The sequence below is a fragment of the Heterocephalus glaber genome, unplaced genomic scaffold (assembly GCF_053883595.1).
Source record: "Heterocephalus glaber isolate CG9 unplaced genomic scaffold, H.glaber_assembly_v1.0 deba00000942, whole genome shotgun sequence".
NCBI lineage: Eukaryota > Metazoa > Chordata > Mammalia > Rodentia > Bathyergidae > Heterocephalus > Heterocephalus glaber.
The window spans coordinates 2,480,237-2,507,575 of record NW_028258174.1 but is presented as its reverse complement, the minus strand read 5'-3'; the positions used below and the strand labels follow the sequence as shown (position 1 = coordinate 2,507,575).

At 38.6% G+C, this 27,339-nt stretch overlaps 1 protein-coding gene across 2 annotated transcripts in view; it reads left to right on the top strand.

Annotated features, from left to right (window-relative positions):
- Sec63 (SEC63 protein translocation regulator) overlaps nucleotides 1-27,339 on the top strand; it is an 83,187-nt gene that overhangs the window by 21,488 nt on the left and 34,360 nt on the right. The window contains exons 2-5 of one of the 2 annotated variants that reach the window (XM_004855428.4): nucleotides 9,802-9,901; nucleotides 13,579-13,693; nucleotides 15,111-15,223; nucleotides 19,972-20,033. In XM_004855428.4, the coding sequence (XP_004855485.1) occupies nucleotides 9,802-9,901; nucleotides 13,579-13,693; nucleotides 15,111-15,223; nucleotides 19,972-20,033 (390 nt within the window). The remainder of the gene's footprint in view (nucleotides 1-9,801; nucleotides 9,902-13,578; nucleotides 13,694-15,110; nucleotides 15,224-19,971; nucleotides 20,034-27,339) is intronic. The other variant, XM_087208722.1, reaches the window with a different exon arrangement.

The window sequence follows — 27,339 nt, the reverse complement described above, 5'->3', positions numbered from 1 at the left end:
TATCAGAATAAATATATATATATATATATATCCCCCCCCCATTAACTTTATTGGTACGTTTTAGGTATACAATACAGTTACATTCATCATTGGGATCTTGTACCATTACATGAGTCTCTTGGTTCTTATTTTTTTTTCCCCTGCCCTTGCCCTCCCTTCACCCCCTCCACCCTTCCCTATTTGCAAAGACCTTGTTTCCATTTTTTTCTGCTTCTCGTATTTTTTTCCTTTCCCTTTTTTCCCTTCCCCTACCCCTCCCAATTCCCCTGCTCTTTTAGACCTTTTCTTCCTGTTACACAATATCAGTTATACAGTTTTAAAATTAAAATATTAAGATCTAGGAAACATTACCACAGATTTTACAGAATTTAAAAGGATATAGAAAGCATATTACAAAAATCTTTTTTGAAATAAATTTGACAACTTCTAAGAAGTAACTTGGAAGACAAATTAATGAAACTAACTCTGGAGGAAATATAAAATTTGAATAGCAGCTATTAAAGAAAGTATATTCCTAGCTTGAAAACCTACCTATATGACAACAGCAGGCTCATAAACATTTTAACTGATAAATTATATCAAACATTTAAAGCAGAAAAAAGAAGGAACACTTCTCCCCTCATTTTAGGAACTCAACATTGTGCTAATCCTAAAACTGGATAAAGATAATAGAAGAAAAAATTATGAACGTGGATAGAAATTTGTTTAACAAAACAAACTATTGGAAGTCAGATCTGGCAGGATGTAGAAAGTGGTTTTGTTATAGGGATGGCAGTGTTGGTTCAGCATTGGAAGATCCACCCCCAAAAGTCATCATTTTAACAGAGGAAATCAAAAAGCCATATGATCCTGTCACTAGTTGGAGAAAAAGTATTGGACCAAATTCTACAGCTGTTCACGGTAAAAGCTATCGGGAGACTAGAAGTAGAACAGAAACTTCTCAACAGATTAAAGACTTGTACTCCATACTTCCAGCGAGAACGCCTTGTATGAATGGAGAAGATACAATGCTTTCTCTTTAAGGTGGGAAACAAGGGCAGATATGCTTACTCTTTATCTGTCCATTAAACTTTGAAACCTAGTCCCCACCAAAATAGTCTGACCATAAAATGACACAACTAGGATAGGATTGGCACTGCAGAAGCAAAATCTTTCTATGTAGATGAAATGATCATCTACAGAGAAAATACTAAGAAATCTCTAGGAGCCCCTAGAACTTGTACTTGAATTTAGTAGGATTAGAAAACACAAGGTATATATAAAAATTCAGGTCTGTGTATACTTGCTATAAATGAAGAACTGGATATTGAAATTTAAAAGTTATGTAGGAGTACAAAGGACCCAGGAAAGCCAAAAACAAAAACAAAAACAGTGTTGGAAGACGTTTAGCACCCAATTTTAAGACTTCTTCTAAAGCTACAGTAATCAAGGCAGTGTTGGTGTAAGGAGAGACATATAGATCATTTGAATAAAACAGAGAATCTAGAAATAGAACCACACATCTATGGTCCACTGAGTTTTGAAAGATTATTTAACATTAGCATTTTATAGAATATAAACTTGATTCAGGAGCTGAGGAAGAGATAGTGTCTTCAGCAAATGGCACTAGAACACCTGTTATCCATATAAAAAAAATTAACCTCAACCCTTTATTTCCAAACATGAAAATAACTTGAAGGGATCTATGAACCTAAATAAGAAAGCCTAAAAGTATAAAACTTTAAGAAGAAATTATAAGGGAAAATATTTATGAATTCAGGGTAGGCAAGAACTACCTAGGATACAAAAGACATGATGTATAAAAGAAAAAAATTGATAAATGAGATTCCATCAAAATTTAGAACTTTCAATGACATCATTAAAATGAAAAGTAGTCCTTAAACAGACCATATTTACAATGCATATAACCTATGACCAGAATATATAAAGAATTCTTAAAGCTTATTAATAGACAACCCAATTAAAAAGTAGACATAAGAAGATGATAAATAGCCAGTATAGCCCAAGGAATGGTGTGCAACTCTAGAATCAGAAAAATACTAATCAGTACAATAATAAGATTGAATCATGCACTCATTAGGGAGATGAAGTTCAAAGTTTTAAAAGCCTTGTCATAACTTTTTCTTTTTGTTGGATTCTCCCCCTTTGTGTTTAATTTGTCACGCCCAATGGATTCATTCTGCTGGGTTTCCTGGGGTTGTGATCCTCTTTGTCTTTTCCTAGGGTATTGTCTAAAATTTTTTGGATTGCTAGTTTGGTATTCATGAAGTTCCTGAGGTGCTCTTTATCATGAAAGTATCTTATTTCTCCATCAGTTTTGAAAGATAGCTTTGCAGGGTACATCAATCTGGGTTGGAGGCTGTTTTCCTTTAGGGCTTGAAATACATCACTCCAAGCTCTTCTTGCCTTGAGGGTTTGCATTGAGAAGTCTTCTGTGATTCTGATGGGCTTTCCTTTGTATGTGATTTGTTTCTTTTCTCTCACTGCTTGTAGAATTTTGTTCTTCTGTTGGATTTCTGGAATCCTAACTATTATATGCCTATGTGTAGATTGTTTTTGATTAAGGCTAGCTGGAGTCCTATATGCCTCACTTATCTGTATGTCAAGTTCTTTTCTCCTGCTTGGGAAGTTTTCTGCCATGACTTCTGTGAAGAGTTTTTTTATGTCATCTGCACTCTCTCCTGTTTCTTCATTGACTCCAATCAGTCTTATGTTATTCTTCTTTGCATCGTCTAGCAGCTGCTGGATTGATTTCTCATGTTCCCTTACAATTTTAAAGCAGTTTTTCTTTTCCTCGTCACTAATTGCAGTCTCATCTTCTATATCTGAAATTCTGTTCTCACATTGGTTCATTCTGCTGTGCAGACTTTCGATGGAGTTTTCAATCTCTTGGAAATCTGTTTGTATCTGTTTTATGGATTCCATTTGTTTCCTATGTTGGGATTCCATCACATTATATTCCTCAGATCCTCTTATTATTTTTAATCTGTGTCCTCTCTAGATTTATTAATCATGTCTTGCACCATGAGCAAAATCTTTGCTGTTAACTGAGTAATGATTTCTGATTTCATTTTTCCCAGATCCTCTTTTGTTGCCAGTTCAGAGAGTCCAGGTGGTTGAGTATCAGAGTGTTCCATCTCATTTCCCTTTGGGGTTGCTGTAGGTGATCCAGAAGTCTGTTTTGAGGCTTTTTTATGTGTCTTCTCATTTCCATGGTGCGGGGGGAAGGGGGTTGCTTCTGGCACCCATGCAGCTCACCTTCTCTGCCCTAGGAGCTTGGGATGGCAGCTGGGGAGCTTCCTTCCAGGTGCTGGGACTGGCTCAGCTTCTCTGCTCTAGGAGCCTGGGATGGCGGTGGGGGAGCTTCCTTCCGGGTGCTAGGACCAGCTGAGCTTTATTGCCCTAGGAGCCTGGGATGAAGGCGGGGAGCTTCCTTCGGGTGCTGGGGCCGGCTGAGCTTCACTGCCCTAGGAGCCTGGGATGGTGGTGGGGGAGCTTCCTAGGTTGGTTTGAATAAAAATATATTGCCTAGGATAAAATTATGTGAGGAAATTAGAATGGTTTATCAGTTTTTCTAAGTGGATAATGGAAGGTATGACATTACTGTGGTCTTTAGAGTTCACTTGATTCATTGAGAAATGATGGAACTGTTTTATTTTGAAATGCCAGCTTTATGTCAGAGATGACATCCTTTGCATCTCTTAAATTATGTTGAAAAAATTTAGATTCCAAATTAGAAAGTTGCAAGGAGGTACATTTTTCTTTTGTGTGGTGAGCAGTATATGGATAGGTGTGACTTTCAGCAAGCAAATTGTATAGTTTATGAAGTATAACCATATAACCTTCCCCAGACCTGGACTGTGGCTTCACTAAACTGCAGCTGCTCACAGCGATAAAAATACACCACGATCATGATACATGTTTGTATTATTTTCTTATTGGTTTTGGTACTGTGGATTGAACCCAGGGCTTTACACATTAGGTGAGTAGTCCACCCCTGAGCTAAATTGCTAGCCCCTTTTCATTTTGTTATTTTTCTTTAAATTCTTTTATTGGTACATTTTAGGTATACAATACGTTTACATTTATCATTGGATGCTTGTACCTGTACATGATGTATCTTGGTTCTTACTTTTTTCCCATTACCTGTACACCCTTCAACCCCTCCACCTTTCCCTATTTACATAGACTTCATTTCCATTTTTTTTCTTTTCTCATAATTTTTCCTTTTCCTTCTTTCCTTTCCTCTTCCCTTCCCACCACCCTACCACTTTGGACCTTTTGTTCCTATTTCAAATTATCTGTTATTTTAATCATTTTAATCCTTATTTACACTTTCAGTTTCTCATACTAGAGAAACTATTCGGTATTTAAACATGTGTCCAATTTCACTTATGAGTATGGCCTCAATATACATCCAATAAATGTCTCTAGTTTCTCATTCTTTATGGCTGAGTAGTACTCCATTTTATAAAAAAAAAACCACATCTTCTTTATCCATTTTCCAGTTGATGGGCACTTGGGCTGTTTCCAAGCTTTAGCTATTACAAATTGTGCCACTATAAACATGGGTGCACATACATTGCTGTGATATGATTCTTTTAATTCTTTTGGGAAGATACCCAGCAGGGAAATAACTGGGTCAAATGGGACCTCTAGCCTTAGTTCTTTGAGGTATCTCCATACTGATTTCCACAGTGGTTGCACCAGTCTGCACTCCCACCAACAATGGAGAAGGGTTCCTTTCTCCCTACACCCCCACCAGCATTTGTTATTTGGATGATTTCTTGATAGCAGCCATTCTTTCTGGGGTGAAGTGGTATCTCAGTGTTGTTTTCATCTGCATCTCTGGAATGACCAGTGATGTTGAATATTTTTTCATCTATTTATTTGGTGCTTTTACTTCTTTGTCTGAGAAATGTCTGTTCATTTCAGATGCCCATTTTTGAACTGGGTCTTTGAATTTGGGGGTCTGGATTTTTTTCAGTTCTTTATATATTCTAGATAGTAGTCCTTTGTCTAAGGTACAGCTGCTGAAAATTTTTTCCCACATTGTAGGTTGTCTCTTAACTCTGTTGGTGTTTTCTCTTGCAGTGCAGAAGCTTTTTAATACGATGAGATCCCAGTAGTTGATTCTTTGTGCTAGTTCCCGTTCATAAAGTCTTTTCCTATGCCAATGTCTTCAAGAGTTCTACCTAACTTATCTTCCAGCAAGTTTAGTGTTTCTGTCTTAATATTTAGATCTTTAATCCACTTTGATCTTATTTTAGTGCACGGTGATAGGTATGGGTCTATTTTTAATCTTTGGCAGTTTGAAATTCAGTTTTTCCAACACCATTTATTAAATAGGCTATCTTTCCTCCAATGAGGGTGGTTGGCTCCTTTGTCAAAGATGAGGTGGCTGAGTATGTCTGTAGTTGTTTCTGCATCTTTTAATCTATTCCACTGATCTTCCGGTTTGTTTCTTTGCCAGTACCATGCTGTTTATATCACAGTAACTTTGTAGTATAGTTTCAAGTTGGGGATTGTGATACCCCCAGCTATTTCTCTGTTGCCTAGAATTGCTTTTGCTATTGTAGGTCTCTTCTAGTTTCTAATGAATTTTTGGGTTGTTTTCTCTAGTTCTGTGAAGTATATTGTTGGAATTTCAATCAGCATTTCATTAAATCTATATAGTAGTTTTGGAAGTATGGCTATTTTTCACTGTATTGGTTCTTCCTACCCAGGAACAAGGGATGTCTTTCCATTTTCTTAAATCCTCCTTGATCTCCTTTTTCAGAGTGCTGTAGTTTTCAGCATAGAGGTGTTTTGCTTCCTTCGTTAGATTGATTCCTGGATATTTCATTTTTGGGGGATGCTATTGTAAAAGGGATTGTTTCCCTAATTTCTCTCTCAATAAGTCTGTTATCTGTGTATAAGAAGGCTATTGTTTTTTGAGTGTTGACTTTATATCCCGCTACTCTACTGAATCTGTCAATTAAGTCTAGAAGTCTTTTGGCCGAGTTTTTTGGGTCTTCTATGTAACGTATCATATTGTCAGCAAATAATGACAGTTTAACTTCTTCTTTTCCTGTCTTTATTCCTTTTATTTCTTTCTCTTTTCCAGTTGCTCAGGCTGTTTCCAGAACTATATTGAACAGGAGTGGTGATAGTGGGCATCCTTGTCTTGTTCCTGATTTTAGCATGAAAATTTTCAGTTTTTGACCAGTTAGTATGATGTTGGCTGTTGGATTTTCATAGATGGCTTTAGTCAGATTGAGATAAAGACCTTCTATTCCAATTTTCTGTAGGGTTTTTATCATGAATGGGTGTTGGATTTTGTGGAATGTCTTTTCTGCATCTATTGAGATGATCATATGGTTTTTGTCCTTGGCTCTGTTAATATAGTGTATTACATTTATTGATTTACGAGTGTTGAACCATCCTCGCATCCCTGGGATAAATCTGACTTGGTCAGGATGTATGATCTTCTTGATGACCCTCTCTGTATTCTGTTTGCTGTTATCTTGTTAAGGATTTTTGCATCTATGTTCATTAGGGAGATTGGTCTGTAGTTCTCTTTTTGGGTTGGGTGTTTCCCTTGTTTTGGAATCAAAGTAAAACTTGCTTCCAGGAATGAATTTGGAAGCCTCCCTTCCCTTTCAATGGCGATAGTTCTTTAAATGTCTTGTAGAATTCAGCAGTGAAGCCATCAGGACCTGAGCTTTTCTTTGTTGGTAAATTTTTTGTTACATTTTCAGTTTCACTCATTGTAATTGGGGTGTTTAGAATTTCTTTTTCTTTTTTTTTTGTTACCATGGATCCAACTCGGGTCCTTGCCCTTGTGCAGCAGGTGGCGAAACCACTGAGCTAAATCCCTGGCCCTAGAATTTCTGTATCTTCTTCATTTAACTTTGGTAATTCATATGTATCTAGGAATCTGTCCATTTCTTCTGTGTTTTCCATTTTATTAGAGTACAGGTTCTCGAAGTAGGTATTGATGATCCTCTGAATTTCTGCTGGGTCTGTTGTGGCTTCACCTTTTTCATTCTTAATTGCATGGATCTGAGCCTTTTCTTTCCTTTCTTGGCTAAAGGTTTATCAATTTTATTTATTCTTTCAAAAAACCAGCTCTTTTATTCACTGATTTTTTTTGTATTGTTCCCTTAGTCTCCATTGCATTGATTTCTGCTCTGATCTTTATAATTTCCTCTGTTGTATGAGCTTTGGGTTTGTTATGCTCTTCTTTTTCTAGGAGCATGAGGTTCTGCATTATGTTATTTATCTGAGTTCTCTCTGTTTTCCTAATATGGGCATTCATTGCTATGATTTTCCCATGTAGAACTGCTTTAATTGTGTCCCATAGATTCCTGTATGTTGTACTGGCATTATCATTTACTTGCAGAAACTGTCTAATTTCTTCTTTAATTTCCTCTGTGACCCATTGGTTTTTCAGGAGGGTGTTATTCACTTTCTATGTGTTTGTGGGAGTTTTGCTTTTTCTTATGTTATTGATCTCCAATTTTATTGCACTATGGCCTGATAATGTACAGGGGCTAACTTCAGTTCTTTTACATTTACTTAGACATGTCCTATGAGCTAGCATGTGGTCTATTTTGAAGAATGACCCATGTACAGCCAAAAAGAATGTATATTCTGTTTTTGTGGGGTGGAACACTCTGTAAACATATTTTAAATCCATTTGTTCAATAGCTTGGTTCAGTTCTAGAATTTTGTCATTAATTTTTTTGTCTAGAAGATCTGTCTATTTGTGATAGTGGGGTATTGAGGTCCCCCACTACAATTGTGTTAGTGCTTATTTGGTTTTTCATGTCCATTAATACTTGTTTTGTATAGTTGGGGCATTCGTATTTGGTTCATATATATTTATGATTGTCATCTCTTCCTCTTGGATTGTTCCCTTCACAAGGATGTAGTGACCATCTTAGTCTCTCTTAGTTTTGGTTTGAAATCTACTTTGTCTGCAAATTAGATTGCTACCTCTGCTTTTTTCTGGGTTCCTGTCACGTGGAGAACTGTTTTCCATCCTTTTACTTTCAGTCTATGAATTTCTTTTTGAGTTAGGTGTGTTTCTTGTATACAGCATATTGTTGGATTTTTGTTTCTTCATCCATTCTGCCAGTCTATTTCTTTTGATTGGTGAATTGAGGCCATTAACATTGATGGTTATAATTGATAGATATTGACTCATCCTTGTCATGATGTTTTACTGTTGTTGGCTCTTTTATTTCTTATTTTTTCCCCCTTTCCCTTCAGTTTCTTACCTTGCCTGGTGGCTTCTGTCTGTTGGGCCTCATGAAGTTGTGCCCTTCATTGTCTTTTTGTAGGATATTGTTTAGAATTGTTTGGAGTGCTGGTTTGGTGTTCATGAAATTTCTCAGGTGTTCTTTGTTTAGAAGTATCTAATTTCCCCATCGGTTTTGCAAGATAATTTTTCAGGATACAACAGTTTAGTTTGGAAGTTATTTTCTTTTAGGGCTTGAAATACTTCACTCCAGGCTTTCCTTGATTTGAGGGTTTGTGTTGAGAAGTCTGCTGTGATTCTGATGGGCTTTCCTTTGTAGGTGATTTGTTTCTTTTCTCTAAAACTGCCTGTAGGATTTTGATCTTCTGTTGGGTTGCTGGGATCTTGACTATTACATGTCTAGGTGTAGATTTTTTTTGATCATTAGCGCCTTTTTATTTTGAGACAGAATCTCAGTGAATTGCCCATGTTGGTCTTGAATTTGGGATCCTCCTGCCTTAGCCTCCCAAGTAGCTAGAACTATAGGCATGCTACTACCCTCACCTTACATACTGTTTTTTAAATCACAAAATTGATTTATGACTCTGGAATTTATTTTTATATTTGTAGGTGTTTCATTAAAAAGAAAAACTGCCCAGAAGGACTTAGTGATATTTACTCCAATTTGAGGTCTTATAGAGAGATTTGGAATGTGTCCCATGAATATTTAGTTGTGCCACTATGGTAATGTATAAACCATACCCTGCAGTACTTACTGGTTTATCTACATATTCTTTTAATAGGTTAAGATTTAAATTCTAGATTTGAAGAGTGTGGCACACAAGGTGCCACAGATACAGATTATGCAAGACTGTAGATGCTGAAAGCCATGTGTGCTACTCCTCCCTGCAGATGTTAGGAGAACATCATTCCTTTGATAGATCAAGCTGTCTTGTTCATGGAGAGAGGCTTCAGCATTGTTCTTATGAAACCTTATCAAATGTTTACTTGATTTTATATTGAAAGTGGGAGACTGTAGAGGTTTAATTTCATGCAAGTTTAAAAGTCTGTTTTCTTTCTTTTGGGGAGGGGCTGTTGGTATGTAGTTGTGGGTGGCCTTGGGCCCTCTGTGTAGCCCAGGCTGTCTTATGTAGCCCAGAATGAATGGTGATCTTCCTGCCTCAATCTCCTCAGTGCTGCACAGGCATGTGCTACCATACCTTGCTTAGCTTTTTTAATAAGCCATATTTTATCTCTTTTTTACTTTTTGTTTCTTTTATAGAAGGAGAGAATAGGGGAGAGAATTTCTCAGAAGTACTGATTATGTGACTAAATGAGTTTGACTTTTTATGTATATTCAAAGAGAAGTTAAGTCTCACGTGAAAAATAGTTATCTAATAATTAAAGTTGTCCTGGTAGATTAATATTTAACCAATCTTGTGAATTTTTCTAGAGGTTATTTAACCAGACATCATTTCATGTTCTAGTAAGATAGCATAATAATGATGGTTAGTATGATATTAGTTCTGGTTTTGATTTCACTCTGAGACATGGTTTAATTTTTTTTTTCTTGACAGAGCAAATTCGATTAAAGAATATCAGAAAAGTATATGGAAGATGTATGTGGTATCGTTTGCGGTTATTAAAACCCCAGCCAAATATTATTCCCACTGTAAAGTAAGTAATGGATTTCAATAAAAAACATACTTACTGCTTTTAATCTTTGCTAAGTATCATACAAAATAGAGGTATGACGATGCCTAGGACATGTGTCTGTAAAGAAACTGCAGACTGCAATAAAGGTAAGATATAATTAGCAAGTTAGAGCTGTCTTATTGGAGTGGTTTAGGAGTCCAATGGTGGAGAAAGAGATAAGTCAAATTTTGAACGAAGACCTCATATACCTTGTTATAATTTGAGTTTTATGTTAAAGTCTATAGGGGAAATCTTTAAAAGGTTTCAAAAGCATGCACATGACATGATCAAGTTGGCATGTCATGGTGATAATTAAAGTTTATTGAGCACCTAGTGCTAGACAGGTGCTTTATACATTATCTGATTTAATTCTACATTAACTACAAAGTAAATGTTTTTGCTTTTCCTCGGACTGAGACTAAGATGCAGCTAAAAGTTCTGGAGCCAGCTACCTAGTTACCCTTTATTTTAACAGGATAAACAGGCCACTGGCATGTTCGGTTAGAGCAAGCCTGTTTGATTCTGTGTTAATTCAAGGGACTTAAATTGTATTTCTTTGTTAAGTTTGATTCTGCCTTGTTTAGTTCCTTTGTAAGGAGAGGAAAACTTAGCTTTGGTATTTGGTGTTGATCAGTGATGTGAAACTAAAGGCAAAATTAGGCTTGACAAGAGTAGCTTTCTGTTTACCTTTGTTTATTCTTTGCTGTTGGCTCTCATTTTAAATTAAGCTTTTGTATAACATCAGGGACAGTATTTTTATAACCTCTCAATCCTCTTTTTTCTGGTTCTGTTCCATACTTTTTTAGCTTGTAAATCTTAGTTTTCAAGAAAAAGACCAAAACACTTCTGAAGATTTTTTTCACTGATTAATGAATTAATTTACTGAAATCAAAGTGTAGATTTAAAAAGTAATTAGATTATGGTAACAATATAGATAAGGTTAGAAACTATCAAGGTTTTTTTTGCTACTTAATCCCAAAGGATACTTTGAAAATTAAGCATTGTGTAATCCTTCTCTTTTCAAAGCATTCCTGAAACTGAAGTTTATAACTTTTAGAAGTTGTTTCCAAAATGATATATAGAGTGTGCCTAAAGGAAATATGCAAGACATCACAGTATAATAATTACTGAAGCTACATGCAGAGAAAATGCCTCTTTTGGGGGAGCCAAATAGGCTTTGAGAAAACCTGGCAGGAGCATGATGGTAACCCATTATGGGTTTTTTTTTTTTGGTTGGGGGCACTGGGGATCGAACTCAGGACCTTGTGCTTGTGACGCAGGCACTGGAACCACTGAGCTAAATCCCCGGCCCTCCATTATGTTTTTCCACCATTGTTTTGGCATTCAAGAAATTAGAGCATGTTTTAGTGGTTGTGGTAGTTATTGCCAGCCTGATACAAAACTAAGATCCAGTGCCAGGAAACTCCAAATAAATCAGAAGAGAAAAGTTATGGTTTATGCTTTTTTGTAGCTATAATTATCATCTCCCATTGATCATCTTGGCCAAAGTTAAGGATTGCTTCTTGGAGGTGGACTACTATTTTTTTTTAACTTTATATATTTTATTAGTACATATTTCTCATACATATTGATCATATTCAACAAAGGGAATTTGTACCTGTACATAATACATCTTGCTTCTTTTTTTTCCTTCTCGCCTCCCCTCCCTTCAACCCTTTTTTCCCCTCCATTTACAAGAACTTTGTTTCCATTTTTTTCTTTTTGTTCTCTTTTTTCCCCTTTTCCCTTCCTTCCCTTCCCCCTCCCTCCTCCCTTGTTCCCTTTTCCATTTGAACATGTTCTTCCTGCTTCCCAATATCTGTCCTCCATTATGTTCCTTGTTTACCCTTTGGGTTTCTCACATGAGAAACAAAATGATATTTACACGGTGTGTCCAGTTTATTTCACTTAAGATTGTGGTCTCAAGGTACATCCATTTTCCTACAAATGACTCAAGGTCATCCTTCTTTATGGCAGAGTAGTACTCCATTGTGTATAAATAGCACATTTTCTTTGTCCATTCATCCATTGTTGGGCATGTGGGCTGTTTCCAAGATTTAGCTATTACAGATTGTGCTGCTGATGAGTGTGCATATATCACTGTGGAATGATGCTTTTGACTCTTTTGGGAAGATATATAGGAGGGGTTTGGGTTGAGTCTTAAAGGATGAATAGAATTGGGGTAGGTAGAGAAGGGGATAGGAATTTTTGGTAGAAAGATATGGAATGCAAAAGCAAAATGGTTGGGAAAACTTAGAAAACATTGGGAAAATGAGGATTTGTTTTGTTTGAAAAATCAGGATGATAAAAGTAAGCAGGTGAGTTGGAACTTGATTATTCTATATAATTCCAGGTAGAAAGGCTCACTCTAGGCGAGCATGAAGCTAGGTTCTTACCATAAGAGCTTAAACACTGGGAAAGCTTTCTACTTTGAAAGATAAGTCAGTCTGTTTGATTTGGTCTTCTGTGATTAATTTTGTTTTTGTTTAACAAATCGTGTTCAGTATAACAAATTGCTGTTGTGAGGGGCATATAAAAATAGTCATTTCATTTCATCATCTAATGGTATGATGGTTAGTTTATACATTTATTTTTGGTACGCTATTTTATTTACAGAAATTACATTTTACAGAGCTTGAAAGCTGTTTTCTCTTTTAAATTCAACACAGTACATTTTACTTTTGTGACTAGAAAATATTTCACTATATGATTGTACCATTAATTTATTTGTCTGGTAGTCTGTTGATGGATATTTATAGATGTTTATTGTTTGTTTTGCTATTCTTTATATCTAACTACCCTTTTTATATATTACACACACTTAATTCTAGCTTATTTCCTTCTGTATTTCTTAAAGTGGAATGGGATATAGATGGAAAGGGTATGTTCTTCTTTAGGGCTTTCAGTACCTTATAGACAGATAGTGTTCAGAGTATATGTGTTTTTCTTTAGCCTCTCCAAAACTGACTCCAACATCAGTGTTTCAAGTACATTTATTAAACAGAACACATTGAAGAGACAAGAAATTAGTTTTCTTTTCAAATTATATGTTCTTTTATATATTTTTAATGAATGCACATCTTTCTGTATCTGTATTGGCTATGCATGTTCCATTGTGTAGCTGCAGCATGGTTTATTAGTCTTTTGTAAAGATTTATTCAGTTAGTTCCCTGCAAATGGAGATTAGGTTATCTCCAAAGATTTATTATTATCAACAAGGCTGTTTATCTTTGCACAATTGTCCAGTTATTTTTACTAATAAAATTGCTCTTGACCTTGCAATTATACTCTTAGTAATATAAACTTTTTTACATTACGTGGCTTACTGAACATTTAATATGTATATATTTTGATCTAATTTAACGAGTCCAGTAAATTAATAAGTTGAATTAACTTCTACACTTGTAAATAGTAACTGAGAAAATGTATTATATGGGAAAAATTACTAGATTCTAGAGAATTCAAAGGTGAAAAAGGCACTGTCTTTGTTGTAACAAGAGTTTTCAAGTCCACAGTTGTGGAAGTTGAGTGACTAGCATAGTGATAGGGAACTGCTCTCAGTTGTTTTATGCCTTGACCTTGACATAATGTCATTAGACTCTCACAGGAAAGCCATTCCAATGTATTTATTTATACTTCATTTATCTTTTTCCTAACAGAAAAATAGTTCTGCTTGCAGGATGGGCGTTGTTCTTATTCCTTGTATACAGAGTTTCCAAAACAGACCGAGAATATCAAGAATACAATCCTTATGAAGTATTAAATTTGGATCCTGTAAGTAGTTTTATATAATGCTATTAAGGCCACGTCTAAAAGAACTTGGACCATGCCTAAAGAAAGCAGACCTTGGTCAGTTAAATTTTTTTATTAAAATGAAATACTTTATTCATTATCATTCTAGTGTATGCTTTTTCAAAGCCTCAGCTTTTGATTACCATATTATTAAGGAGTCATTTATAATTGCTAAAATATAAGACTATTTAAAGATCAGAAGTTAAAAAGACATCTGTGAGACTGGTTTAGTGAAAAGTTAAAAATAAAACTGGGAGGTTATTTGTGTATGTTAGAATGATATATAAAGCTTACTGACTTGTGTTGATTGGTGTTTAGGCAGTTTATTAAGGTTGGGTTGCAGGATCCTATAAGGAACTCATTGTCACAGAAATTCAAGTTAACATTGGGTATGCTCCTTAGGTTCTTCATTGAAGTTGATTGATGAGTCCCCATAGAAAATTAGTCTTTTGGTTATGTCATTAGAACACCAGAACTGAAATTAATAGTAGAAATCATGTAGCTTTTTTCAGATAGAGAAAACAAGGCCTGAAAAACTCATCTAGGGTCCTGTAGCTCTTTAGTGGTCAGATTGAATCTAGTATCTTTCAATTTTTTACACAGACTTCAATTTTTTTTTCTCTTTTTAACTTCTGATTTGCTAAATAGATGGCTTGATCCAGAGATTCATATAATACAAAGTAAGAGAGTGTTCATCTTTTAGTTTTCTACTTTGTAGAAGAAAGTTTGTATACAATCTTGATTTTTCTATAAGTGATGATCATGGTAATCAGGAGTGTAAGATTAAAGGGTTAGCAATAAAAATGATATGAAAAGTTATTGGTATAAAGTAAGACTGACTAGGGAACAGGCCAACTTTTTAAATGTTTACTTAGTATGAAAATATTGGTAAGCAGTTGAAATCAAGTATTCAGGTTATAAGGGAAGTTAACTTTTGATTTGAAGGTTATTTGAATCAGTCTTAATTTTGGGGGGGGGGTACTGGGGATCGAACTCGGGACCTTGGGCTTGCACAGCAGGCGCCAGAACCACTGAGCTAAATCCCTGGCCCTTGAATCAGTCTTAATTTACTGTGATCATTTTTTGATATCTCACTATCAGTATACTTGTATTTTTTAAAAATTTGGCAGTATGTGGTTTTATTTTCAAATCATCAGTGCCTAGCATACTGCATGAAACACTGTACATGGTCAATAAAATAAATATGTAGGACCAAGTAGGTAGTTTTTATTTAAAAATACATAGGATAAAACTTATGTGACAAAATCTATAGTATGAAGTAAATGTCATTGCTTTTGTTAGGATATTGAGTAGTTCATGTTCAGAATAGGTTCAAAATACGATGTATTTCTTTACAACATTGTGCTAACACGAAGCTTTTTTGTTTTTGTTTTTTAAGGGAGCAACAATAGCAGAAATTAAGAAACAGTATCGTTTGCTGTCACTTAAATATCATCCAGATAAAGGAGGTGATGAAGTTATGTTCATGAGGATAGCAAAAGCTTATGCAGCGTAAGTTCTGTAGGAGCCATTACACATTTTAAAGAGGGATAAAGCTAGTTTTGTTTTAATAGAATAAATGCCGTATATGCTTTTATTAAATACTAGCTTCATATGTTCGAGCCTATCACTTATGGAACTTCTCAGCAGCTCTAAAATTGTAATTTAATTAAATCTTAATTTTTTTTTTTGGTACCAGGGATTGAACTCGGGTCCTTGCACTTGTGCAGCAGGCGGCAAAACCACTGAGCTAAATCCCCGGCGTGAAAGCTTAATTTTTAAGAAACTTAGAATTGGCACTTAGGGTAATGATTTTGCCATGTGACCTTAGTTAAATTAAGTAGTAAGTGATGAGTTAATTGAGCTATTTTCAAAGCATCCTAAATAGAAAAGGGTATATGCATACTTTGTTATTGAGGCTCTTTATTAAGCTAGATTTGTTTCTCTTTGGCAATGCAGTTGTCTCATTTTAACTATTTAAAAGCAAATTTAATTTTTAATTTCATTTTTATATTTCATCTTTTTTTAGAATTTTATTATGATAAATTTCTAGTTTTTGTTAAATGTACTTGTTGAGGTGTAGGTTTTTAAATTTTTTGCTTAGAATCTTTTTAAGGAATCTTCACAGTGTGCATATTTTTCTTGTTGGATTCAATACAGAGTGAAGTGAGGTGTCTTATTGTAAAAAACATATTAGTCTCAATGCATGTTATGCATACTTTTGTGCAAGGAGATAGAGTGTATAAAATTAGAAGTAGTTATTCTTTGAGTGTTAATGTTACAAGAGATTAAAGAGCTGGAGTCTTCAGGACTCCTGATGGGTACATCCTCACAAAGTTATGTTGCATTAAAGGGTAAAACATAAAGGAGGGTTCAGTGATGTATAATTTTGCAAACTAGTTTAAAGAATATACATAAATAATAGACTCATATAATAGCAAACCGAATGTGGCATGTGAATGACAAAAATTTGGGAAATGTCTTATTCATTTTTGGGCTTAGATACAGACTTTGTACCTATTTTCTGAATTTTTGATGGATTCCTGGTTATATATGTGAAATCTGTCTGATTTATAATAAAGCAATGTCATCCAGGAACTTCTGAAGTGCATATTATGTTTTCTGCACAGCTGGTGTCCTTCAGATTGCTGTTTTTCAGTTAGTGCCTCCCTTTTTCTTCTTTTCAGTGTATCTTCTTCAAGCATTTGCTCTCTTTGCGCAAATATTGCTGTGCCTTAATTGCTGTCTTCAGGTAGTTTAAGAACTGAAGATTTCCAAATGAAATTAGATAGCCAAGATTATCCAATTTGTAGTTTTGATTTTAATGCTTTTGGCCCTCTACCCTAAGTCTTCTATAACAAGTTCATGGTTTTTTTGCTGGTTTTATTTATCATGTACAGTTACTTTCCTAAAGAGTGCAGAAAAATAAGGCTTTCAGTTTTAATTCAGTCTTATGATAAAGTTATAGAATATTTTGCATATATAATATCAGAAATAGTTGATGGTCTGTCATTCCAGGGAAGTAAAATGATTGTTGGACCCAAAACTTTGAGATCTTATGATTTATCCAAGTCCAACTAAATTAGGCAAAGGTGTGTATTTTGCTAAATATAAGTTCTGAGTAATTTATTAAAGCTCCTGTCTTATACGTCTAGCGGCCCCAAGTTAACTCAAGCAACCTCTGCAGTGCAGTTACATAGACCTTGATCTGCGAAGATATTTTAGGATTTGCTTTATTTGGGATATTTTTTCTTCCTTTATTTGCCCATTATAATATTGTAAACTAGCTAGACTGTTCCTGTTTTTTCATAGCAAATTCTAACTTATAAGAAAGAAAGTGTGGTTATTTATTTTTAAGGCTTTTGCATTGTCTATTTCATTCTTCCAAACATAGTCAAGATTGGGCTTTAATGTGTAAGAGCACTGCTCTTACACTGCTGTGGGGTAAGTGGGTAGCATAGGTGTTACTTTGAAGATATTTTTATTTTTAAAAAGGCATGTGTTTCCATATGCTCCTATACATGCATATATAATTCAATTTTACATAGCTAACACATGGTTACTCGTAACATTTAATGAAAGCATGCTCTATACCAGCATTTATATTAATCTGGGGTCCCCAAAATTGTATACAGGCTTTATGTGTATTTCTAATGTGCATTTTTCCCAGTGTCAAGGGAGCATAGGTGCGCTGGGCATGGTGGCGCGTGCCTGTAATCGCAGCACTCGCAAGGCTGAGGCAGAAGAATTGCTGTGAGTTTGAGGCCAGCCTGGGGTACCCAGTGAGATCCTATCTGAAAAGACAACAGAAGCAAGACTAAAGGCGGGGGGAGATTGGATTTATTAGATTCTTTTTTTTAAAGTGGGGAAAATTATATATTTCACAACTTTAAGGTTTTTTAAAATTAGATTCCTAATAGGATTTATATCCTTTCCTTTCACTTCCCCCAAAAGTTAAGAGATACAGTCATGCTTAGGAAACTATATTCATTGGATTTTTAAAACTTATGATAGTATAACTGATCTTATTTAAACTTGCTGTATTAATTATACTGAAATCACATAGCTTCTATATATAGTTTAAGTTCTGTTTTGTTACTTTTCATATATTGAGGCATTTTATTAATTTGTATGTGTGGATTATACCCCTAGAAAAAGAATCCCAAGATTTTCCTCCCTGTGTATCTTAATCTTGCTTCTTTGTGGTGTATGATGCTAGTTGAAATTGTCAGTGCAGTGAAACCAAACTGATGGAGTGAGAGCAGATTATTTTGCTTTTTCTAGCTCTTTGAGTTATACATAAAATCTAGGGATGATTGCTTCACACTTGTTTAAGCTGCTTTTGAGGCTCACCATAGTTTTTCCAGCTCTGTGATCATCAGTGATGTAAATTCATCAGTTAGAAACTGGATAATGACTTTGGAGCATGGCCTGATAACCTGGAATTTGTTTCACTTTTCAGCATTGTTGATGTTCTAACCAGGACATACGTGTACATCATTAAGGGGCACATGGAAAGATGGTGGAAAGTTACATTAATTCTTAGAAATAGTATAGTGAATCACCCAAAAGTAGCAAAAAATCATTTTCTGTCTTAAACTTAATTTTTTTTTTTGGTACTGGGGATCGAACTCGGAACCTTGCGCTTGCGAGGCAGGCACCTGAACCACTGAGCTAAATCCCTGGCCCCTTAAACTTACTTTTTAAAAAGTTACTGATTCCTTGAATTTGATTGTATTAACATGGTCCCTGTCACATGGCAGTTGTACAGGTCATTTTATTGGAGCTAATGTTGTTTTAAGCAGGTGTACGTGTGTGAATAGGCTGCAAAATCAAGTGTTTCTATGATGCTCGCTGTGGTTTATTTTGCAGAATCTGAGGGTATTGTATAGAGATCCAGGTCATTGTTGCCATCGTCAGAAAGGCAGAAGGGAACAGAGATAATTATTTGGAGGAGAAAGGTCTGATTGGGAGACAGAATATTGAAATAGCTAAATCCCTGGGTTTGGTTTCACAGGGAAACTAAAACAGATATTTTGAGAAATTTCCCTCTCAGCTGAAAAGATACCTTAGTACTACTATTAACTTGGAACCAAAAGCTTTTCAGTGATTCCTATATCTTATTGTGGCCTTGCATCAAATAGAATGGAAATTATAGTTAAATAAGGACTAAAAATAGCAAGGCACTCATTTTCATGCATGACCAATTTGATATTTAAAAATATTTTCAAATCATTAAAAAGAAGTAAGTACACTTTTTGCTGTTATATGAAGGTATTTCTCCATTGTGTCTCTCAATTTGAATCTTTGTTGAGTAGGAACTGTGTTGCCTCTTAAGTTCTGGAGATAGAAACATGGTTAAAATTATATTTGAACATAAACAAAATTTTTGCTAGTTCTATAAGAATGGCTTCCTTATTTCTAGTCATTTTTTTTGTGGGTTTGCCATGTCTTCCTTAACTACACTGTAAAGTTTTTGATGCAATTGATAATTTGTCTTAATGCTTTTTAATATTTATGCTGGAACCTGGAATAAAACCATTTGACTTTGTGTCTTTAGCCATTGTGCAGGTCATTTACATTTAGGCATTTAAAAATCACTGTGTTGCTTTCATCTTGCCTGGCCCAGGAAACTGTTGTTTAGGAGTACTTTTCTGGTTTTACTGGCATTTGGCTTAGGAGAAAATTATGATCTTATTGTAATGCTAATGACCTTTTCCACAGCAGTGGAGTTTTACAGGTGATATTCATTTGTTTTAGTGTTTTGGAGGGAGGTACCATTATGCATTGTTTCATATTTTTAAAAGATGTGTCTATTAAAATGTAAATATGTTCATTGAATAAATTTTGGAAAATATATGAAAATGGAAGGGAAAAAAATCACATATAACCCTCTTTGCCTTCTCGGGAAATGTCATGGCCTTTAACTTTGGTCTCACTTGAACTAACTAAAGCTCTGGGTCAACAAGGAATTTGTATCAAGGCTCAGTAGTTAGTAACTTTTTTTTGGTACCTGGGATCGAACTCAGATCCTTGCACTTGCGAGGCAGGCGGCAGAACCACTGAGCTAAATCCCCGGCCCAGTAGTTAGTATTTTCTGTTGACACAGCATTTCTTGCTCCGCACTTTCACCCGTCTTCTGTTTTCAGACTTTTCATTCCCTAAATCAGTATCCTCTTAAAAAATGAGTTCGTATATACAAGTACATATTTTTCACATGTGGCCTTTTGATTTTGTTAACTTTGTTGTTTTTATGCTAGTTTAACAGATGAAGAGTCCCGAAAAAATTGGGAAGAATTTGGAAATCCAGATGGGCCTCAAGGTAAATGATGATTGTAAAATATTGGTGATATGGTATTGATAAGGAAATAAGGCACAACATGGCAGGGTGTGTCTGTTCCCAAGGGCCCCCCCCCATGTTTTTGCCAGAAATCATAAGATGTTTTGTTAAAGCTACCTCCACCGCAAATGTAACTGTTCAAGCAGTGTAGCTGTTCAAGCATCCTAACTGCAGATGTAGCTGTTCAAGCTGCAAGATGTTCCTACCCGATGTTTCAAGATGTTCTGTTAACTCCTCCCTTCTGCTTTGGTAAAGGAGCTTGGTGGTCATGTCATGTTAGCCCAACCCCTCTACCCCATAGATCTCTATATAATGTTGCTTCCATTTCTGTTTGGGGCTCAGACTTCAGAGTCTGAATTCCTCTGGGCTTGCTGGCGTAATAAAGGTTCCCTCCATTTCTCCAAGTGCCTCTTGACTTTTTTGCCTCCAGAGACCTGATAGCTGTAACACTTGGTTGTAGTGCTGAGCTGTTACACTTTGCTATAACATTTGGTTCCCTGAATGGGAAGCTGACCATGCTGGCCTCTTGAGCCACTGGATGGAGCTGGGGAGCAGCTGACGGGGGCCCTCTGTGGGAGAATGAGGTGTTGCGCCCCTGCCCAATTGGCAAGACCTCCTTTGACTGGTGAAGGCACCCACTGGTTGCACTCATGCCTCTAGCCTGGACTTGGAGGAGAGGTAGACTGGTTCCCCATTGGGAGTTCAGGACAAGGTAAAGCCCCAGGGCCCATCTCAAGTCAGGCCAGTCCCTTTGGATAGAAAGGGAGACTGATCACCTCCACAGTTTCAGAATGGAGAGTCCAATTAGGATTTTTCCCAAAGTGGGGAGTAGTGTTTAAACTTTAAATGATTGTCTGATTGGGCGATTGCAAAGGGTTTGCGGCTTGTGACAACCGGTCTGTGCAGCTCCACAGCTTTGGCTATGGATTCTTGAGTGGGTCCTAACCTGTGGTTCTGTGGCACCATCATAGAGCATAACAGTGACTCACCTCCTGTAATAGGAGGTTTACCAGTCCTGGGATTATGGGTGCACCTTAGCCAAGATATGGCTAAATTCCCTCGAAGGACAAGGCCAGGTGGGCACCTGAGTGATCTCCTTTGGGGGACTCTCTCCCCTTGTCTGTTGTGTTTCTGTTCAAGGGACACTACATACACTATGGTCAATACACCCACTAAGCTTGCTGTCTTAAACTGTATGGTCAAAAATTTTAAGAAGGAAGGGTCAGGGACTTAGCCCTGGCACCAAAAAAAAAAAAAATTTTAAGAAGGGATTTAGTGGGGAGTATGGAGTTAAACTGAAGCCCACAAGGTTATGAACCTTCTGTGAAATAGATTGGCCCCAGTTCAATGTAGGGTGGCTCTCTGAAGGAACTCTAGATATCCAGACAGTGCATGTAGTATGGAGAGTTGACACTGATAAGCAAGGCCACCCCAACCAGTTACCTTATATTGACTCTTGGCCAGAGATTGCTCAGAAACTCCTGCCGTGGGTCTGATTTTATGTGAATAGGAAGGGACAGAGTCAGGTTTTTGTGGCCTGTAATCTGAACCAAAGACCCATAAAAGACAAGATCATTTATCAGGGTGACCCGGAAGAAGACCTTCAGCCCTCACCTTATGTTCTTTAGACCCCTTCAGTGCTTCCCATATTAGCCTTGCCTGACAGTCCACTGCCATCCAACCCTCCACCACCCTTAGATCTGCCACCACCTGCCCCAGTGGCCGGGCCACGTCCAGTGCTGCCAATGTCTCCAAACTGTCCACTTTTCAATCCTCCAGCATTTCTGTATCCAGCCAGTCCCCTTCTCTATCCACTGCTCTCTGCACCAGCCTCCAGCCCCACCACCATCACAAGTGACACGCTTTTCCTGAGACTCCTCTGATCAGACACCTTCTTCCAGCCCAGCCTTCTGCCATTCAGCTGCCTGTCCATGAGACCTGACCTCTGCTCTGCATCCTGGACGACAGCACTGTCCAGCTTGGAAATACAACTCTCTACTACCAGTCCTTCACCACAGCTGACTTTCTGAACTGGAAATAGCATACCCCCTCTTACTCAGAAAAGCCTCAGGCCCTCATTGACCTCATGGAATCTGTCTTCCAGATGGAAGATTGCCCATCTGGGATGACTGTTGCCAGCTGCTCCCCGCCCTCTTCAACAGTAAGGAGAGATGCAGAATTTGCACCTAGGCCAAAAAATACCTACAGGAATAGGCCCCTGGGGGGATCCATGGACCCTGAACAATGGGCAAGAACTGCACCTCCTGATACCAAGCTGGATTGAGACTTTCACACCCCTGCCAGACAAGCCTTTCTCAAGCGATATTGAGAGCCATGGGCGGGCCAGTCCATGCTGGAGCTAAAAAGCCAACAAAACATGTCAGTAACTAAAAAGCCAACAAACATGTCAGTAGCTCAAAAGCCAGACAGATCGCCTGGAGATGTCTGTGAGCAACTGTATGAAGCATTCTGTGTCTTTCATGCCTTTTGACCTGAAGGCCCCTCAAAACTAGTGCATAGTCAATGCTGCTTTTGTAGCCCAATCTGTTACTGGTACCTGCCACAAACTCTAGAAACTAGTGTGTTTCCCTGGCATGAACACCACTCAGCTGCTTGAAGTTGCCACAAAGATCTTCGCCAGCTGAGACTGCGAATCCCAGCATGAAACCCCCTTCTGTCCAGACCAATGTGCATATTGCAAAGAGATTGGACACTAGAAAAATGAGTGCCCCAATCAAAAGGGAAGCACACTTAATCAGAAGTCCTCCAGTCATGCCAGCCCTCAATACCAACCTGAACCACCAGTGCCTAGCCTGATTGGACTTGCAGAGATTGAATCAGATTAGGAAGGACCAGGCCCTCTCACTCTGGGCCCCCAGAAGCCTATAGTCAATATGACAGGGGCCAAACAATGACTTTTATGTTGAACATAGGGGCTTAACATTCCCTTGTGACCAAAGGGATACCACCATCATGGGAGGAACTGGAATTCAGATGGTATGGCTATTTTGCCAAGCATGGATCTGCCAATTGGGAGGACATGAAGTGATCCATGTGTTCCTATATCTGCCTGAATGCCCTAAATCTCTCCTGGGAAGAGCCCTATTGACTAAACTGGGGGCACATGTAATGTTTACCCTCGAGGGACCTGCCAACCTGACCCTAGGTGCCCAGAGGGTACTGATACTGTCTGTAACCATCCCCAGAGAGGATGAATGGAAATTACATGGTGCTAATTGGGAAGAAATACCCCCCCGCCCCCGAGTTACTGGACATTTTCAGAGGTCTGGGCTAAAAAGTCCCTACCTGGGATGACCAAGAATCAGGCCCCAATCCTGGAAGAACTTAAATCTGGGGCAAAGCCTGTCAGACTGAGACAATATGGTATACCCAGAGAGGCGCAACTTGGGTTCAAGGAACACATCAGCTGGCTGAGGGGTGGAAGCATTCTGAGAGAATGCCAGTTCCCTTGGAACACATCACTGCTGCCAGTTAAAAAGGTGGAAATGGATACCAACTGGTACAGGTACAGGACCTCTAGGCAATCAGCAATGCCACAGTTACTCTGCATCCAGTAGTTCCAAACTCCTGCACTCTGCTGAGCCTGTTCCTGCCTCAAGTGGTCTGGTTCATCCTCCTGGATCTTAAAGATGCTTTCTTATGCTTGCAGCTGGGCCCCCAAAACCAGCTGCTCTTTGCCTTCTAATGGGAAGACCCCAATACTGGGCAAAAGACACAGCTAACCTGGACAAGACTTCCTCAAGCCTTCAAAAACTTTCCCATGCTATTTGGGCAAGCCCTGTCTGCTGACCTAACTGCCTTCCCAGGAGATAAATTAAACTGTACTCTGGTCCAATATGTAGATGACCTCTTGCTGGCAAGTGAAAATGAACAGGATTGTTGGGAGGGGACACAGGCCCTTCTGCAGCTGCTTATGGATGCAGGTTACAAGGTGTCCTGGAAAAAGGCACAAATATGCTGACCTTCTGTCCAGTACCTGGGGTTCATTATAACCAAGGGACACTGCTCCCTGGGAATGGAAAGAAAACAAGTCATCTGCTCCCTCCTGAGACCTGATAATAAAAAGAAACTCCATGAATTCTTGGGAGTAGCCATGTTTTGCCAAATCTGGATCCTGAGGTTTGCAGAAAAGGCCAAGCCCCTCTATACTGCCCTGATTGGACCTGAGGGGGAGCCTCTAAAATAAGTAATTCAGTAGGGAATCAGCCTTCAAAGGGATCAAACGATTCCTTATCAACACTCTAGCATTAGGACTGATGGACCTGAGCCTAGAATTTAATCTCTTTGTTTATGAAAAAGACTATGTAGTGCTCAGAATCCTGATTCAATTGGAAGGGCCCTGGCAGGGGCCAGTGGCCTGTCTAAACAGTTAGATACAGTTAGCAGCTGGATGACCCTCTTGGCTCTGTGCCCTAGTTACAACTGTCACCCTCATTAAAGAAGCACACAAATTGACTTTGGGACAAAACTTGGGTAAAGTTTCCCCCATGCTGTTATAACTCTCTGATGAATAACCAAGGACATAAGTGGCTATCAAATGCCAGGATGACACAGTACCAAGGGCTGCTTTGCAAAAATCCTTGAGTTACTTTAGAGACTGTTCAGTGTTTAAATCTAGCTACCTTCCTGCCAAACAAGGAAGGGCCTCCAGACCATGACTGTGAAGAAGTCACCAACGAGCTGTTCTCCAGTCGACCTGACCTCACTGAGATACCAGAGCCCAGACAGGATGCTGCCCTGTTCATGGGTGGTAGCAGTTTCATACAGGATGGAGATCAGTAGTGGGATGCACAGTTACTACAGATCAAATCTTTGAGGCAGACCCCCTCCCAAAGGGGGGAGGGGTCTGCACAGAGAGCAGAGCTCTGGGTGCTCACCGGAACCCTCAAGTGGGCAAAAGGAAAGACTGTTAACATCTGCACTGACTCTAGGTATGCTTTTGCCACAGTCCACATCCATGGGGCCATACATAAAGAAAGAGGACTACTGTGAGCAGGCGGTAAAGGGGTCAAAAATAAAAGATATTACAACCCTTGGAAGCTATCTGGGAACCTAAGAAAGTGGCCATCATACACTGCTGGGGACACCAAAAGGGGCAAGACGCTGTCATCGAGGAAACCAGCTTGTAGAGCAGGCAGCAAGCAAGGCCGTCATTCCTCACACAACGATAACCTACTCAGACTGTTTCCACAGAATTGGCCATACTCTCTAAAGATTGCCAGAATATAGAACCACTGTATGCCCCAGAAGGAAATCAGTGGGCCCAACAAGAAAGGGGATTCAAAGGCCCCAGTGCATGGTGGACTCTGCCAGATTAAAGGATGTTCACACCCCAGTGAAGAGCGTATGCCGTAGTTCAAGAATTCTGCAATTTAAACCATCTGGGAAAAGCAGCTTCTGAGGCTCTGTTGTTGCTTTCCTGGCTGTCATCCCTTTGTGCCAGGAACAACTCCCTGCAATGACTCAATCCAGCTTCAGGAGTCCAGTATACTGGGATGACACCCTTGGGGGACTTAAACTTTACTGAAGTAAAACCCTGTCGGCTAAAGAAATACCTGTTGGTCATTGTCTGCACATACTTGTGGGTTGAAGCCATTCTCACCAGCACTGAGAATGCACAGGAAAGTTGTGAAGCTCTTGTTGCATGAGGTCATCCCTCAATACGGACTGCCCCTAATGATGGGGAGTAAAAATGGGCCAGCTTTTATGGCCGAAGTGGTACAAACCCTTGTTGACCTATTGAAGATCAGATGGAACCTCCATACAACTTACAGACCCTAAAGCTTAGGGAAAGTAGAAAGCATAAATCACACTTTAAAGACCACACTAGCCAAATGTGTCAGGAGACCTCAGAGGCCTGGATTGACGTGTTATCCCTAATCCTACCCCGAGGCAGACTGTCAGGGTATTCCCCTTAAGAGATTTTGTTTGGAAGACTTCCACCTATAATAAGGGCATTCAGAGGGGATATCAGATAGTTGGGAGACAGCAATCTAACTACAGAATTATGGGCCCTAGGCAGGATTTTCTCAAATTCATAAGATCGTTGCCGAGAGGATCCCAGTCTCCTCAGGTACCCCAGTACACCAGGGAGCTCAGTTTGGGTTAAAGACTGGAAAAAGGAACCCCTTCGACCTATCTGGACAGGAACTTACATTGTTGGTACTAGTCACCCCCACTGCAGGAGTTGTCCTGTGGGTCCATCACTCGAGGCTCAAAAAGGCCCCCACAGAGTTCCCTGTGGGGCCTGGAGAATGCACCTGGACCCTAAGAATCCCTGCAGGACTTGACTCAAACAGAAGACCCTGGAAATCAACCTGACCTCAGAGACATCACCAACAGATAACAGCCCTGCTGCGGTCACACTGAAAGCTGACTAGTCTCCGCATGGCCAAAGCCTCAGGTCACCATTCACAGGATCCTATGTACTGTCATTATCCCTGGTTTCTAGGCTTCTTTGGATGGCTTACCTTAATTTTTACTGATGGCCTTTGGTGTGGTTGCCCCAGTAGACTAGGACAGTTGCCCATAGAATTCTTCTAGCCTTCACTTTTGTCATTTGCATAGGATGTTTCATCAGCGTTCTCTGTTTCCTTTAAAGATAAGTTGCTCACCCCAGACCTAATTGATAGTAGCTGGCGCCAGTAACCTGATGCTGCTATTGTTCCCCATGGTGGTAGTCCTGGGACAATAAGACCCAGACCCACTATCCTCCCTACCTCTGTAATACCTTAGAACTGGTCCATGCTTTACTAAACTAGTCCTGTCCCAGTCTCGTAAAGGATTGTTGGCTATGCATTTCAGCTTCCTTGGCCTCCATGGAGTCTGCTCCTGTCTCACCCCAGGTTTGGTCACTGTCTACATTAGCAGGGGCCGGGGCTGTAGCTCAGTGGAACTGTGCCTCCCTTGCAAGTGCAAGGTCATGAGTTTGATCCCCGGTACCAAAAAAGAAAAGAAAAGAAAAAGAACAGGTGAAAGTACATTAGCATATCACCCCAACTTAGACCCTAAAAACTCTTTCCCCCAAGCATACAGCTACAGTTCAAAAGGATTTTCTCAGGGCCAGGCATCTTCACACTGACCCATATTTGGTCCCATCTCTACCAGTATAAAACTCACCTTTCAAGCCCTCCTCTGCATAAAATGGCCCTCCCCTCTGGGGAGTCTCTGCCCCTCTGCTATCTCAGGGTACTGTTCAGCACTAGGGCATCTGCTACCTTCTGATTTTAATTTCATGTTAGTCTTACACCCTCCCTGCAATCATCTT